Consider the following 12,632-nt stretch of genomic DNA (forward strand, 5'->3'; position numbering starts at 1 on the left):
AAACCTTATCTTTTCCCCTTTGAGGTGTGTCCATCTACTGCCAGCTGGGGCTCTCTCACGCTTCAGCCCCTCGGCCCTGATAGATAACAAATAAAACTCTCACCCGTCAGATACTGCGTTCGTATTGCCATATATGGTGGACGTGTGCAGAAGCTAAAAAATACTGGACTAAAATCCACACATGGTTGGAAAAAAAATGATACCAAAACATATAGACTTTAAACCAGAGATATTTTTATTGGGGATTTCACCGGAAACATATAGTAGAGAATTGAAATATCTGATTGTAAATTCTTCCCCCCCCCACAAGAACCAGTCCAGTCTACCAGCCCCATCACATTAGACATAGTCAAGAATTTCGGTCTCCATTTCATTTTCGCTCCCATCCGAAGGCTTGAAAACCTCCTCTTCCTCCTCCTCCTCCTCCTCTTCTCCAGATTCAAAGGTCAGCTGCTCTTTGCCCACTGTAGAGCTGGAAGGGTTTCTGAAGAGAGCTGAAACAGCGGAGAAAAGGGAATTACAAATGAGAAGCAAAAGCAACTCAGACGATTCTGGTTGGAATCATTAAGAATGAATTAATATGGGATCTGGCACTTTTGAACATCTCGTGACCAGCAAAAACAAGGTTATAGGGGAAAAAACGCTAAGAAACACAAAAGCTTTATTATTAAAAGAAGAATGAAAAGAAGAGAAAAGCTGCAGGGATGTCATTATTTCAGGTAGACCTTGAGATATGACCATAATGGAGCCTGCCCGTTACAATCGTAACTCGTGACGGATATAATACAGGTCACCCACATGACCAACATACCTGGACTTGCCAGCCCCGTTTCCCATCACTGTTGTACTCCGCTGGCGGTCCGTGGAGCTGGCAGCAGAGTCAGACAGTGAGGAGGTTGGGGACGAACATGGGTCAGTCCTGGAGACTGGGGAAGGCTCGGATGAGGGCTCTGTGTCGGAGGCAGAGAGGGGGCCAGGGCTGTCTGACAGTTATCAGCTGCCTCCGGAGTCTGACATCAGTGAGGCAGAGGAAGAGAGGGAGCCTGTTCCCAGTGCGCACATGGGCAGAGCTGCCAGAAGGCGAGAAAAGTTAAGACAAAAGAGGCGACTCGGGAGTAAGGCTTGGAGATGATTGGCCCCTCCCATAAGACATAAAGGAAGAGCAAAGGCACGTGAGCCTTTGCAGGAAGCAACTTTGTTCATGCTGGTCGGTTTCAATTCTGAAGCTCCGTTTTGACTCTGTGCTCCGTGTGGCCTTGCAAAGCTAATTGCCAATTAGGTCTTTGGCAGCGTTTCAAGGGAGATAAAGGTGGGTGCTTATCAGCCTTACCCCGAAAGACTTTGGCAGACTTATGTCAGACTTTACAAACTATTTGTGACTCATTGCAGGCTGTGAACGAACATAATTCACAGCCGTTGAAATAAAACGAGGGTTTTGGGGACTAAGCGTGTGCTTTTTACAGTCTCAGGAAGCTTAGGTGAGAACACTCACCTGGTCTTTGGGATCGGATTATCTGCCTTATCATCAGTGACATGGTGTCCCTCAACTCATCGTTGGTCTTCGGAAGACACCAGCCGTCCCGCTCCGTACAAGCCGCCTCCATGTTGTCGTTTCGATGGATGATCTTCTGCAAGCTGAACAGAAGCCAATTTCAGAGAGGTTCTTCTCAGCGCAGCAAATCAAACAACCAAATTGTGAAGCCAGGGATAGATAGACACTAGCCTCCTGGATGGACCAAGCCATGGCTGTCATTAGCACCCTTTCTTGGAAAGCTGTAATTAACAAAGATGACGTAACTGTTGCTAGGATACTTGCAACTTGAGATGCTTGGTTGGGTACCCTCAAACATCTGGGCAAAGCATCAATTGACTTTTTAGAGTCAGGATACACCTGTGACTTGAGGTGCTTGGTTGGGTGCCCTCAAACGTCTGGACAAAGCGTGAATTGACTTTCTAGAGTCAGGATACACCTGTGACTTGTGGTGCTTGGTTGGGTGCCCTCAAACGTCTGGACAAAGCGTGAATTGACTTTCTAGAGTCAGGATACACTTGTGGTTTGAGATGCTTGGTTAGGTGCCCTCAAACATCTGGACAAAGCGTGAATTGACTTTCTAGAGTTGCAAAGCAAAGGACGTCCAAACTCATACATAGATTGGGTTTCAATCATTGAAGAGCCTCAAAAATGAAACAAGATTTTGACTAAAATGCCAGATGATTTCCACAGCTTAACATTAACAGGTCAGGGTAAATACTGTACCTTTCCACTTTCAAATCGCACAGCTGGTAGAACATCTGTCGATAAGGGGGCAGAGACCCTTCCTCAAAGATATAAATGGAATCCTAGGAGGAGGCAAAGGATCAGAGGCAGGGTTGGACCAAGTCCTATCTGTGGGAGATCTCAGGGTTGATCTCCTCTAGGACTGACCGGTTGGATTGTTTATTTGGAAATAAAATAAAAACTTTCAAAACAATTGTGGTCGTAAGCCAAGGACCATCCGTAGATCCCCCTTCACCTTATCTTGGAATCTTTGGTAAATCTAGATCTCCCAAAGAGAAACCAGGTGCCTGAAAGCTTGGAATGGAGGGGAAGGACTTACCTTAAGTTTGTATTTGCTCATAACTGGGGACTTTGCACCAGATGTTCCAGATGTGCTGAGCCCCTGTTTTAAGTCTTGGAGGCCGACGCCGTGGTTTCCTGAAAGGGATATAAGGGCGTGATCTCAATTTCTTTAGGATAACAAAAACGTTGTGGGAGGTGGATAGGAAACCCTTTAAAAGAGGCTGCTGAATGATGACATTTAGTGATTCAATCAGACTTAATCCTCAGAGTTTTCAGCAAAAGCATGCAGGCTAAGGAATTTGGGGAGTTGAAGCCCAAATATTGGGAAACACTGTTCTAACCGAGGCTTCCCAAGCGCCTGAAACAAACTCCTTGTCCCGACAAAAAACCCTTTTATTAATTGATTGTGAATTCTGCTCATTCACATCCAGCAAAGTCTTTCCAGGGAGGATTTACGGTCACAGACCTTATCTGGCTTGGAGAGCTGCCAGGCTGATATCTGCAGAACTTGGCCAGGAGTCTCGGAGAGTCACGAACCAATGAAGTGAACTAATTGCCTCCTGCAAACTCCACTCCCCTTTCGCTCCTCTTATATTTCCTCTGGGAGGGGCCATTTACCGTCCACCTGTGGCCTTACTCCCAAGTCGACCCGTTCTTTATTTTTTTAATAGATTTTTATTGTTTTTTTTCCATCTTCCATCTTTCAATCACCACATTAACATTACTGTGTCATCATACCTATATATATCGATCTTATATTGCTTCTATTTTTATATACATTCATTTACAGTTCTACACATTTCTCTATTGCTTCTTGGCTAAATTAACTTTATTTGTGTCATGCAACCATTTATACCAATTATCCCAAATTTCATAGTATTCAGACTCTTCTTTGTCCTTTAATCTTAACGTTAATTTATCCATTTCTGCGCAATCTAGAATTTTCTGAATCACTCATTTATCTGGGCCTTCCCCAGCCTCCAGGAGTGGCCCATGTTCCTCCCAGCCTCCTCATTGTCCGAATCTGCTGCCAGCTCTGCTGGTGGGCCACAAGAAGAAGTCCATCTCCCAGAATTCCCAGTGGCCCTTTTAACTAGGGAATTCTGGGAATTGACATCCACACATGTGGAAGGGATTCAGACCAGAGAAAAACTGTCTTATGAGGATCAGTAGAAGCTCTGTATGGGTTCAAGCAAGTCTTTCTCCGTGCTAGTGAGACAGAGGGGTGCAAATCCTCTTGACAGTCTGTGTAAAATGCTCACATTTGGGCAGGAGGGAAATGCCATGATACACAAGGAGACATTTCCTGATACAGTGAGAACAATAAACCAGTGGAACGGATGTTGCCTCCAGAAGTTGTGGATGCTCTGACATTTTTAAGAAGAGACTGGACAGTCCCTTGTCTGAAATTGCTTGAGCAGGGGGTTGGACTAGAAGACCTCCAAGGTCCCTTCTTTGTTATTCTGTCTCCTGTAAACAAAGTATGTGCCCAACAGACAAGAAAACCCGACATTCTAATTTATGATAGCAGACTGATTTTGTGTGACTTGTCTCCAATATTTCCAGCAGAAACGAAAAGCAATTTCATTCCTGTTTCTTAAAGGCAGCAAGAGTCCCCCAATCGTACGACGTACCTGGTTTCTTTAACGTAATAGGCAGACTGTAATTGTAGGTACTGCGCTTGGCCTTCACCGGCATGTCGTTTGGGTTGTACCCTAAAGAGAGGGAAACACAATCCATAAAGAAACAATGAATTGTGTACAAGTCGTGGAGAGGACAGCAAAAAGTGTAGAACGGTTCTCGGGGAAGCCCGGAACGAGTTGATGTGCCACAAAAAAAAGCCCTCCCCCAGAAACAGAGAGGCTGACATTATAAGACTGAAACCTGCAGCAACCGTCCTGGCTGCTGTTTTTAGATTTTTACCGTATTTCATGCCGCAGCGAATCCTAAAATCCAGAACCTGGTAGATCTTTGCTTCGGGTTGCTTCCTAGGATCGTAACCAAAACGAACCCACAGGCTTCTCCAGGGTCCCGTGAGCTAAAAGGATCGTGAGAAAAAATAAATAAAAGGATAACTAACGGGCTGCTAAAAAGTTAGCATCCCTCAGGAGGGGGCGGGGGGGAATGGCTGAGGTTATAGTACAGGCCTTCTCTCCTACATTTCAGTCAACTGTGTGATTTGCTGGATGTGAAGGAGCAGAATTCACAGCAAATTAATATTAAAATTAATTTTTTGTCAGGACCAGGAGTTTGCTTCATGGTCTTGGGAAGCCTCGATCAGAACAGCCAGCATTTTAACCGCTAGATCAAACTGGCTCTCAAGTAGGGATATAAAAACACAATGCACGTTTATTTACATTATGTTCTTTGGGGGTTTTATTGTAAGAAGCTATCATAATGTCAATAAAACAGGGACTCACCATGTAATAAGCCAAATAAGGTAGCAACAGTTTCAGTTTGTCAGGGTGAACGCTGATGTTGGCTTTCACTGCGTTGCGAGACCACACGGGACGACGCTGAAAAAGCTGAAAAGAATTCATGCAGACATAAAACAGCAAAAAGGTGAAATCCCGCTGGAGATACACACACACACACACACACACACACACACACACACTATGTGCAATCAATTTCAAAGAAACAGCTTCAGCCATCTGCTGGATGTTTTCGAATATCACCAAAAGAAGCTCTGTTAGCATTGGGTTGATTTAAAAATAAATAAATTCCATTCCATTGAAATAATGATTATTTCTTATTAAATCTGTTTGCTGACCGTCTCGCTCATTTGACCTAAATTGCCAACTTAGCTCTAATTTTATGAATCACCAGCAGAATAGAGAATGTTTGGTGCTTTAATTATCCTTTAAAATATGCTTATCCAATTGCTCTGCCGGTTCATGATAGCAATGAAGATTGATTTACCTAGAGTTTTTAAAATTGGGTGCTAAGTCAACACTGCAGAATGAATGAAGGAAGGAAGGAAGGAAGGAAGGAGGAAAGGAAGGAAGGAAGGAAGGAAGGAAGGAAGGAAGGAAGGAAGGAAGGAAGGAAGGAATGTAATCATGGATATAAGGTTTCCCCTTGCACATACGTGCTAGTCATTCCTGACTCTAGGGGGCGGTGCTCTTCTCTGTTTCAAAGCCAAAGAGCCAGGGCTATCCGAAGATGTCTCCGTGGTCATGTGGCCGGCCTTCAGCTTTGAAACAAAGATGAGCACCGCCTCCTAGAGTCGGGAACTACTAGCACACATGTACGAGGGGAACCTTTACATCCATCCATCTATCTATCTATCTATCTATCTATCTATCTATCTATCTATCTATCTATCTATCTATCATCTATGTATCTATGTATCTATCTATCTATCTATCTATCATCTATCTATCTATCTATCTATCTATCTATCTATATTTAAGGGAGGTTTCAAGCTTAGGCAAACCTACATTATTCAGCTCTGCTTCTGCTTGGTGATCCACAAAATTGCTACAGACTTTTTTCCACGTCTGCACGGCCGCCTCCAACGGCTTCGAGGGGACCTCTTCATCCTCAAAGTTGACAAAGATAGCGTTGTGGGGGCGCCGCGCCCTGCTGAGGCCGATCAGATTCTCGCTAGACAGCGGAGGGTTGCGGTAGCCTTCCCTGGAGAACAAAACAACACCAACCAAGGAAACTCAACTCCAGCTAAACTTAAACCTTTGATTTGTCATGTACAGGCAGTCCTCGGCTTACAACAGTTTGTGTAGTGACCATTCTAAGTTACAACGCCACTGAAAAAAGGAACTTATGAACGGTTGTCACAAAGAGTGGTGCGGTGGCCTAGAGGTGGAGCTCTCGCCTCGCAATCAGGAGGCTGTGAGTTCGATCCTAGCAAGAGGCAGATATTTCTCTCACGACGAGAATATATCTGCTGAACAAAACTCCGCATCAGCAACAGGGAAGGGCATCCGGCCAATAAACACTTAGCTCCATTCCAATTGCCCAAGATTCCACCCCCGCAAGAGATTACAGGGTCTTTAAAAGGTGATGACAATTAATGTTCGTCACACTGATGACCTTTGCAACATCCCCTTAGTCATGTGATCAAAATGAGTTCCAAAGGGAATCCAAGCTGAATAATAATAATGATGATTCATTTTGTCTAATAACCTAGAGAGAAAAGTTTTTGCGTCTCTTTAGGCTGGACTGAGTTAAAAAACTGAACTCTTCCAGTCAGAGGAGGCGTGGCCATCAATTTATATAACTCAGTCTCTAGGCTAATGGACAAAGTTAACCCATGCTTGGATTCCCCTCGCAGCGCACAGGAGAAGCAGCAATTCATTTTAATAGCCGCGACAAGAATGTCCTAAAATGGGGCAAAACTCACTCAACGAATGTTTCACTTAGCAACAGAAATGTTGGTAAATTGTGGACTAACTGCATTTCGAGCCCGTACGTTTTGCCATAAGTTTTTAATTTCAATCCTTTTGTTTTAAAAAAGACACCACAGAATGATTTTCCTAAAGACTGTACAGTATCTGCTGGTTCTTTTCCATCACATTAAGTTTCTCTACAGTTGATTCAAAGAACTGAAGGCATGAATTTTTTAATTCTACTGCTCTGAAAAAAGTCAGAGAAGTCACCATTTTTGGTCATTTTTCTTCTTTCCTTCCTTCTTTGACCTTGCTAATTTTTGTTTCTTTTTATACTTCGATTATAAACGCCACTGAAATTTTTTTAAAAGGAAGAACTGTAACCCTCACACCAAGAGCTGAAGAATTCAATCACCTAATTCAGCCTCTAAGATGAAGCCAAACCGTTTTGTATGGAAAAACTACAACATCGATATGATCGTAAAAGGCTTTGCAGCATGGGAAACCAACCAGATGTTACACTGAAGAATGGAAAAGGAGACTCTGAGGACAGGGTCATTTGTGTTCAATACCGACATTTTGGCATTGGATTGATAAAAGTGCCGTTACTGATATGTATCAGTTGCATTTGATCCTTTCTCATTGCATTCTTCTGCCGTTCTATGTGCAACGGCAAATGGAATTCAGCTCTGGCATGATTATATACTATCTCATAACCTGGCGTTGCTCGGGTATTTATTTATCCTAATCCATACATTTCTCCTCAAAAACAATCCCGGACCAAACGTAATGTTTAATGTTGGATTTCCCCTCCGCTTACCAGAGGGTGACCCCTTGTGGAGTACTGTGAAGCCGTTACCATGGCAACTCCACTGCACTGCAGAAGCCATTTTACGGCAGTACGGTAGAAGCCATTTTAAGGCACAACAAGCTGTACCTTAACAGAACGCACACCCTGAGGATGTCTTACCCCCACAGTATTTGTCTCCAGACACTAAGTCGCATGTGTACCAAGTTTGGTTGAAATTGCTCGAGGTGTTCCAAAGTTACACTGGAACACACACACACACACAAACACACACACAGCCATTTGTTGCAAAACTCTTCCAAATATTATGCACAAGTTTGGATTCATGCAGCTGCATAGAAGTCATTTAAAGAGCTGTGTGATTACGACAAAGGAAAGCAAGCCAGAGAAACAGATGTACAGCTGCCTGTTGCAACTATCAAAATTAGTGCCGGTTACTTAACTGGAACCAAGAGATTTCTGAAGGTATGAAAGCAACTTAAGAGCACGTGAGCCCCTGGATCAACTGAAGGTGTAAAACCGGTAGTATGGTGGAATGCAATTAAGAGGTAGATTTTCCGGAGGGAGAGATTACATTCCAGAGGAGTAAGAGGCAGATCAGCCTGGATATCACGTGTGAGAGAAAGAGGGCGAAGACAGTACCTCTTTAATACAGGTAGCCCCCAATTTATGACTGCAATTGAGCTCCAAATCTCTGTTTGCTAAGCGAGACAGCTGTTAATGTGAATTTGGCCTCATTTTACAATCTTTCTTGCCACAGTTGTTAAGGGGATCACAATTTTATTATTTGCCAGAATGATAACACGCTCTACGGACTCCTTATTTACAGCTATTATAATCCACTTCACGAAACGTTAGACCCTGACTACAAGGAGAGACATCAGCCCACATCTCCAGAGATAGGCTATTCCAGTATCTACTCCGCTATATCGCAAGAAAGGCACTCACCTGTGATGTATATCTGGCCGATAGTAATAATCGATAGGCGTGTCCAGGCGTGAGAAAATGGGGGGAGGAATATAAAGTGGCAGCTCATTCATAAAAAAATCTTCTTTTTCTGGCTTGAGCATCAAAACTTTGTTATACATTGATGTTTGTTTACCGTCTGGCTCTGAATGCATCACCAAGTATTGGAAATCAGACATACCTAGAGTGAAATTAAAGTGCGCGCAGTAAGTTCATTCAGCAGCAACTGACTTTTCCCCCTTACTCTACAAAACAGATAACAAAATAGATAAATATAAACAGTAACCTACTTTGGCATTCTTAGAATCAGGTATATAACTAATAATTACCATATTTTTCAGAGTATAAGACACACTGAAGTATAAGGCGCACCTTAGTTTTTCGGGAGGAAAATAGGGGGGGGGGAATTCTGCCTAAGAGGTATTTATCTGGCTAGTGTCCTTAGTTTGGTCAGCTTCAGCACATAAGTTTGCTGGTTTTGAGTATGCGCACGTACATTTATCCTCTGGTTGGGGATAAAAAACAGCTTCTAAAGCACAGCTAATCGTCAGAGAGAGAAGCAATGAGAAAAGCAGGCAAAGCACAGAGATCACTTCACTTGCTAGCACTTCATTACGGCTGAAAAACAGCTTTGAAAAAGCTACATCCAGAGTATAAGAGGCACCTACATTTTCAGCCTCTTTTAGAGGGGAAAAAAGTGCACCTTATATTTCGAAACACATGGTACCTACGAATAAATTGCCCATCACATATTAGGACTGTGCATAGAAACATGCTAAGGGAATAGGCAACTATTATCAAATTAGCTAGCCAGAGTGGACAAGAACAAAAATAAGAGATTTTGTACATAAGTAAATCACTCATGATGCATTATTTTTCCCCACTGCCTTAGTTTAAGGGTGGAGTAAGCTAGAATAAACTGAAAAGAATAACATTAAAAATTTGTAGAGGAACAAAATTATTCATCTGGACACAACTGTGTAATTTTCCTCTTTGAATCTACACTGCTGTGTGATACTATTCTTTGATTCATAAACTATCATGGCTACGGGTTACAAGAGAGATCAAGCAAAGTAAAGAAAGAAAATACATAAAAAATATACACTGTGCAACAAGCAGATGTAAGGGCTTATTTATACACAGGTATAAGTGGTGTTTGTTTATAACACCAACCGTTTCAGAATAAATTACCTTGAAATTTGTAAACGGTGGAAATGACGCCAAATATCTCCACTTCAAACTTTGTTTCTTCTTCCAGATTTCCTTCCTCTGTCCGTTTCTTCCTCGTCTTCTTTTTCACTCTGAGCAGCATTGAAGAGCTATGGAAGCGATTGGCACACGCTGGGTGGCAGTAGGGGTCTTTGGGACGGAAATACAGTTCCAGCCTTTTGCTGGGATCGGCATAAATCTAAGAAGGATGCAACAGCCAATAGGTCAAGCGCCACTCCCAATGACTTACAGGTAAGGAGACCAAATTATTTTATCTCAAATTAGAACTTTACTCCCAAACTACCAATTTTAGTCCTTGAAATCCTAATGCCACCCAAACAAGAAGGACATTTTAGAAATCTTAAATGAGCTTTTTGCGGCTAATTTTTTTTTTTAAAAAAAGAATTGATGAATAAGACGGCCAAAGGAGATGGGGAAAAATGTGGTGGTATAATTACTATACTTGATAGAAAGAAAGGTGGAAGGCCTGTTTACTTTTTTCATTTATTATTTCTTGTGTGTATACACATACATACATACATAAAGGTAAAGGTTCCCCTCGCACATATGTGCTAGTTGTTCCCGACTCATCTCCGTTTCAAAGCCGAAGAGCCAGCGTTGTCTGATGATGTCTCTGTGGTCATGTGGCCGGCATGACTCAACGCCAAAGGCACATGGAACGCTGTTCCCTTCCCACCAAAGGTGGTCCCTATTTTTCTACGTGCTTTCGAACTGCTAGGTTGGCAGAAGCTGGGACAAGTCACGGGAACTCACTCCGTTATGCGGCGCTCGGGATTCGAATGCCGAACCTTCTGATCGACAAGCTCAGCATCTTAGCCGCTGAGCTATCGCGTCCTACACATACATACATGCAATACATAACTATTGTATAGTATGCAATGCATAAAATATGTAAACATAGGCAATATATGTATGTATGTATGTGTGTGCCACAACTGGATTTTTTAAAAGAAAAGACTGGCATAATTGTAATTTCTCTAGAGCATGTACAAAGTGTCTCTTTCTTTCCCCCACCCTCCCTTTGCTCCTGCAGGTAGAGAGACTTATGATAAAAGGAACAGGCGAGGCTGGGGACAGGGGGGGGGGATCCTTACCCGGGAGACCCCCTCTTCTCCCCCCAGAGTCATCAGGGTCTTGGCCACGTCCTGCACCACGCCGGGGAACTCCACGCATACCAGCCGCTTCTCTCGCTGCAGCTCCGAAAGCACGGGCCCGCCGCCGCCGCCGCCGCCGCCGCCGCCGCCCGCCGCCCTCCGGCTCTGCTCTTGCTCGCCACCCTCCATTGAGGAGGCTGCCATGGCTGGTACGGTGCCGACGCAAAGGAGAACAGCTCGGTCCGTTTTTTGAAAGCGTCCCCCCCGGGTCCCGCAGCCACGCGGCTGAAGCAAATAAGGTTCCGGAGGAGGAGAGTTCCTACCTTGCTCGAAGCAGGGGGCGGTTTCTTCCCTCTTTCTTCCTTCTCCCACTCTCGTAATCCCGTATTGCTTACTGTCTTTCATGGCTGTCGCTTTTTCTTTTCTTTTCTTTTCTTTTCTTTCTTTTTCTTTCTTTCTTTCTTTCTTTCTTTCTTTCTTTCTTTCTTTCTTTCCTCCCTCCCTCCTTTCTTTCTCTCTCTCCCTCCCTCCCTCCCTCCCTTAGTTCCCTGTCATTCTTTCCTTCTTTCCTTCCTTCCTTCCTCCCCCACTCCCTTCCTATACATTCAAACTAGACTTTAATGTTTGTCATATACTGTATATATGTCTGTGTGGTGGGGTATATGCATAATGGTTATCTTTTGAGAGCTGAATGCAACAAAATTTCATTTTAACGTATGCTGGTTAGTGCACATTTAAAGTGACAATAAAGCTCCTATTCTATTCTGATTTCATTCCATTCCTAATTTCTTTTCTTTTCTATTCTATTCTGATTCCATCCATTCCTAATTTCTGTTCTATTCTATTCCTAATTTCTATCCTATTGTATATTCCTATTCTATTCCTAAATTCTCTACTCTTCTATCCCATCCCATCCCATCCCATTCACCATCCTTCTACTCTACTCTATTCTATTCTATTCTGATTTCATTCCAGTCCATTCCCAATTTCTGTTCTGTTCTATTCTATTCCTAATTTCTATCCTATCCTGTCCTGTCCTGACCTGACCTGTCCTATCCTATTCTATCCTATTTTATATTTCCATTCTATTCCTAAATTGTCTACTCTTCTATCCCATCCCATCCCTCATCCTTCTATTCTATTCTATTCTATTCTATTCTATTCTATTCTATTCTATTCTTCTATTCTGATTTCATTCCATTCCATTCCTAATTTCTGTTCTGTTCTATTCTATTCCTAATTTCTATCCTATCTATCCTATCCTATTTCTGTTCTATTCTATTCCTAATTTCCTAATTTCTATCCTATCCTATCCTATTCTATATTCCTATTCCCTTCCCTATCCTATTCTATCTTATCCTATTCTATATTCCTATTCTATTTCTAAATTCTCTTCTCTTCTATCCCATCCTATCCCATCCCATCCCCTATCCCTCTATTCCATTCCATTCTATTCCATCCCATTCCTATTAAGTGACCCAGTCTCCTGTTGCCATACATTCTTTTGCTGCCTCTTGGTTATCTGCCATTGTGATTCGCTTTTTTTGCAAGCCCGTTTTTTCTGCCCCGGGAAGATTTTGCTGAATCACCCCACAGGCAGAGAAAGCGAAGGACAATGGCAGCAG

At 42.9% G+C, this 12,632-nt stretch overlaps 1 protein-coding gene across 1 annotated transcript; it reads right to left on the minus strand.

The window, feature by feature from the left end:
* Positions 1-199: 199 nt before the first annotated feature.
* Positions 200-11,247, minus strand: GTF3C5 (general transcription factor IIIC subunit 5). The gene is made up of 11 exons (XM_081967278.1): positions 11,008-11,247; positions 9,875-10,091; positions 8,666-8,864; positions 6,004-6,199; positions 4,981-5,085; positions 4,484-4,598; positions 4,195-4,275; positions 2,598-2,695; positions 2,258-2,340; positions 1,493-1,635; positions 200-494 (listed from the first exon to the last, which is right to left on the minus strand). Exons 1-11 carry the CDS (start codon positions 11,209-11,211, stop codon positions 340-342), a joined length of 1,596 nt encoding a protein of 531 aa, XP_081823404.1. The 5' UTR covers positions 11,212-11,247; the 3' UTR covers positions 200-339.
* Between the last annotated feature and the right edge of the window lie 1,385 nt (positions 11,248-12,632).

The sequence above is a fragment of the Natrix helvetica genome (assembly GCF_964273705.1).
Source record: "Natrix helvetica genome assembly, chromosome: 15".
Taxonomy (NCBI): Eukaryota; Metazoa; Chordata; class Lepidosauria; order Squamata; family Natricidae; genus Natrix; species Natrix helvetica.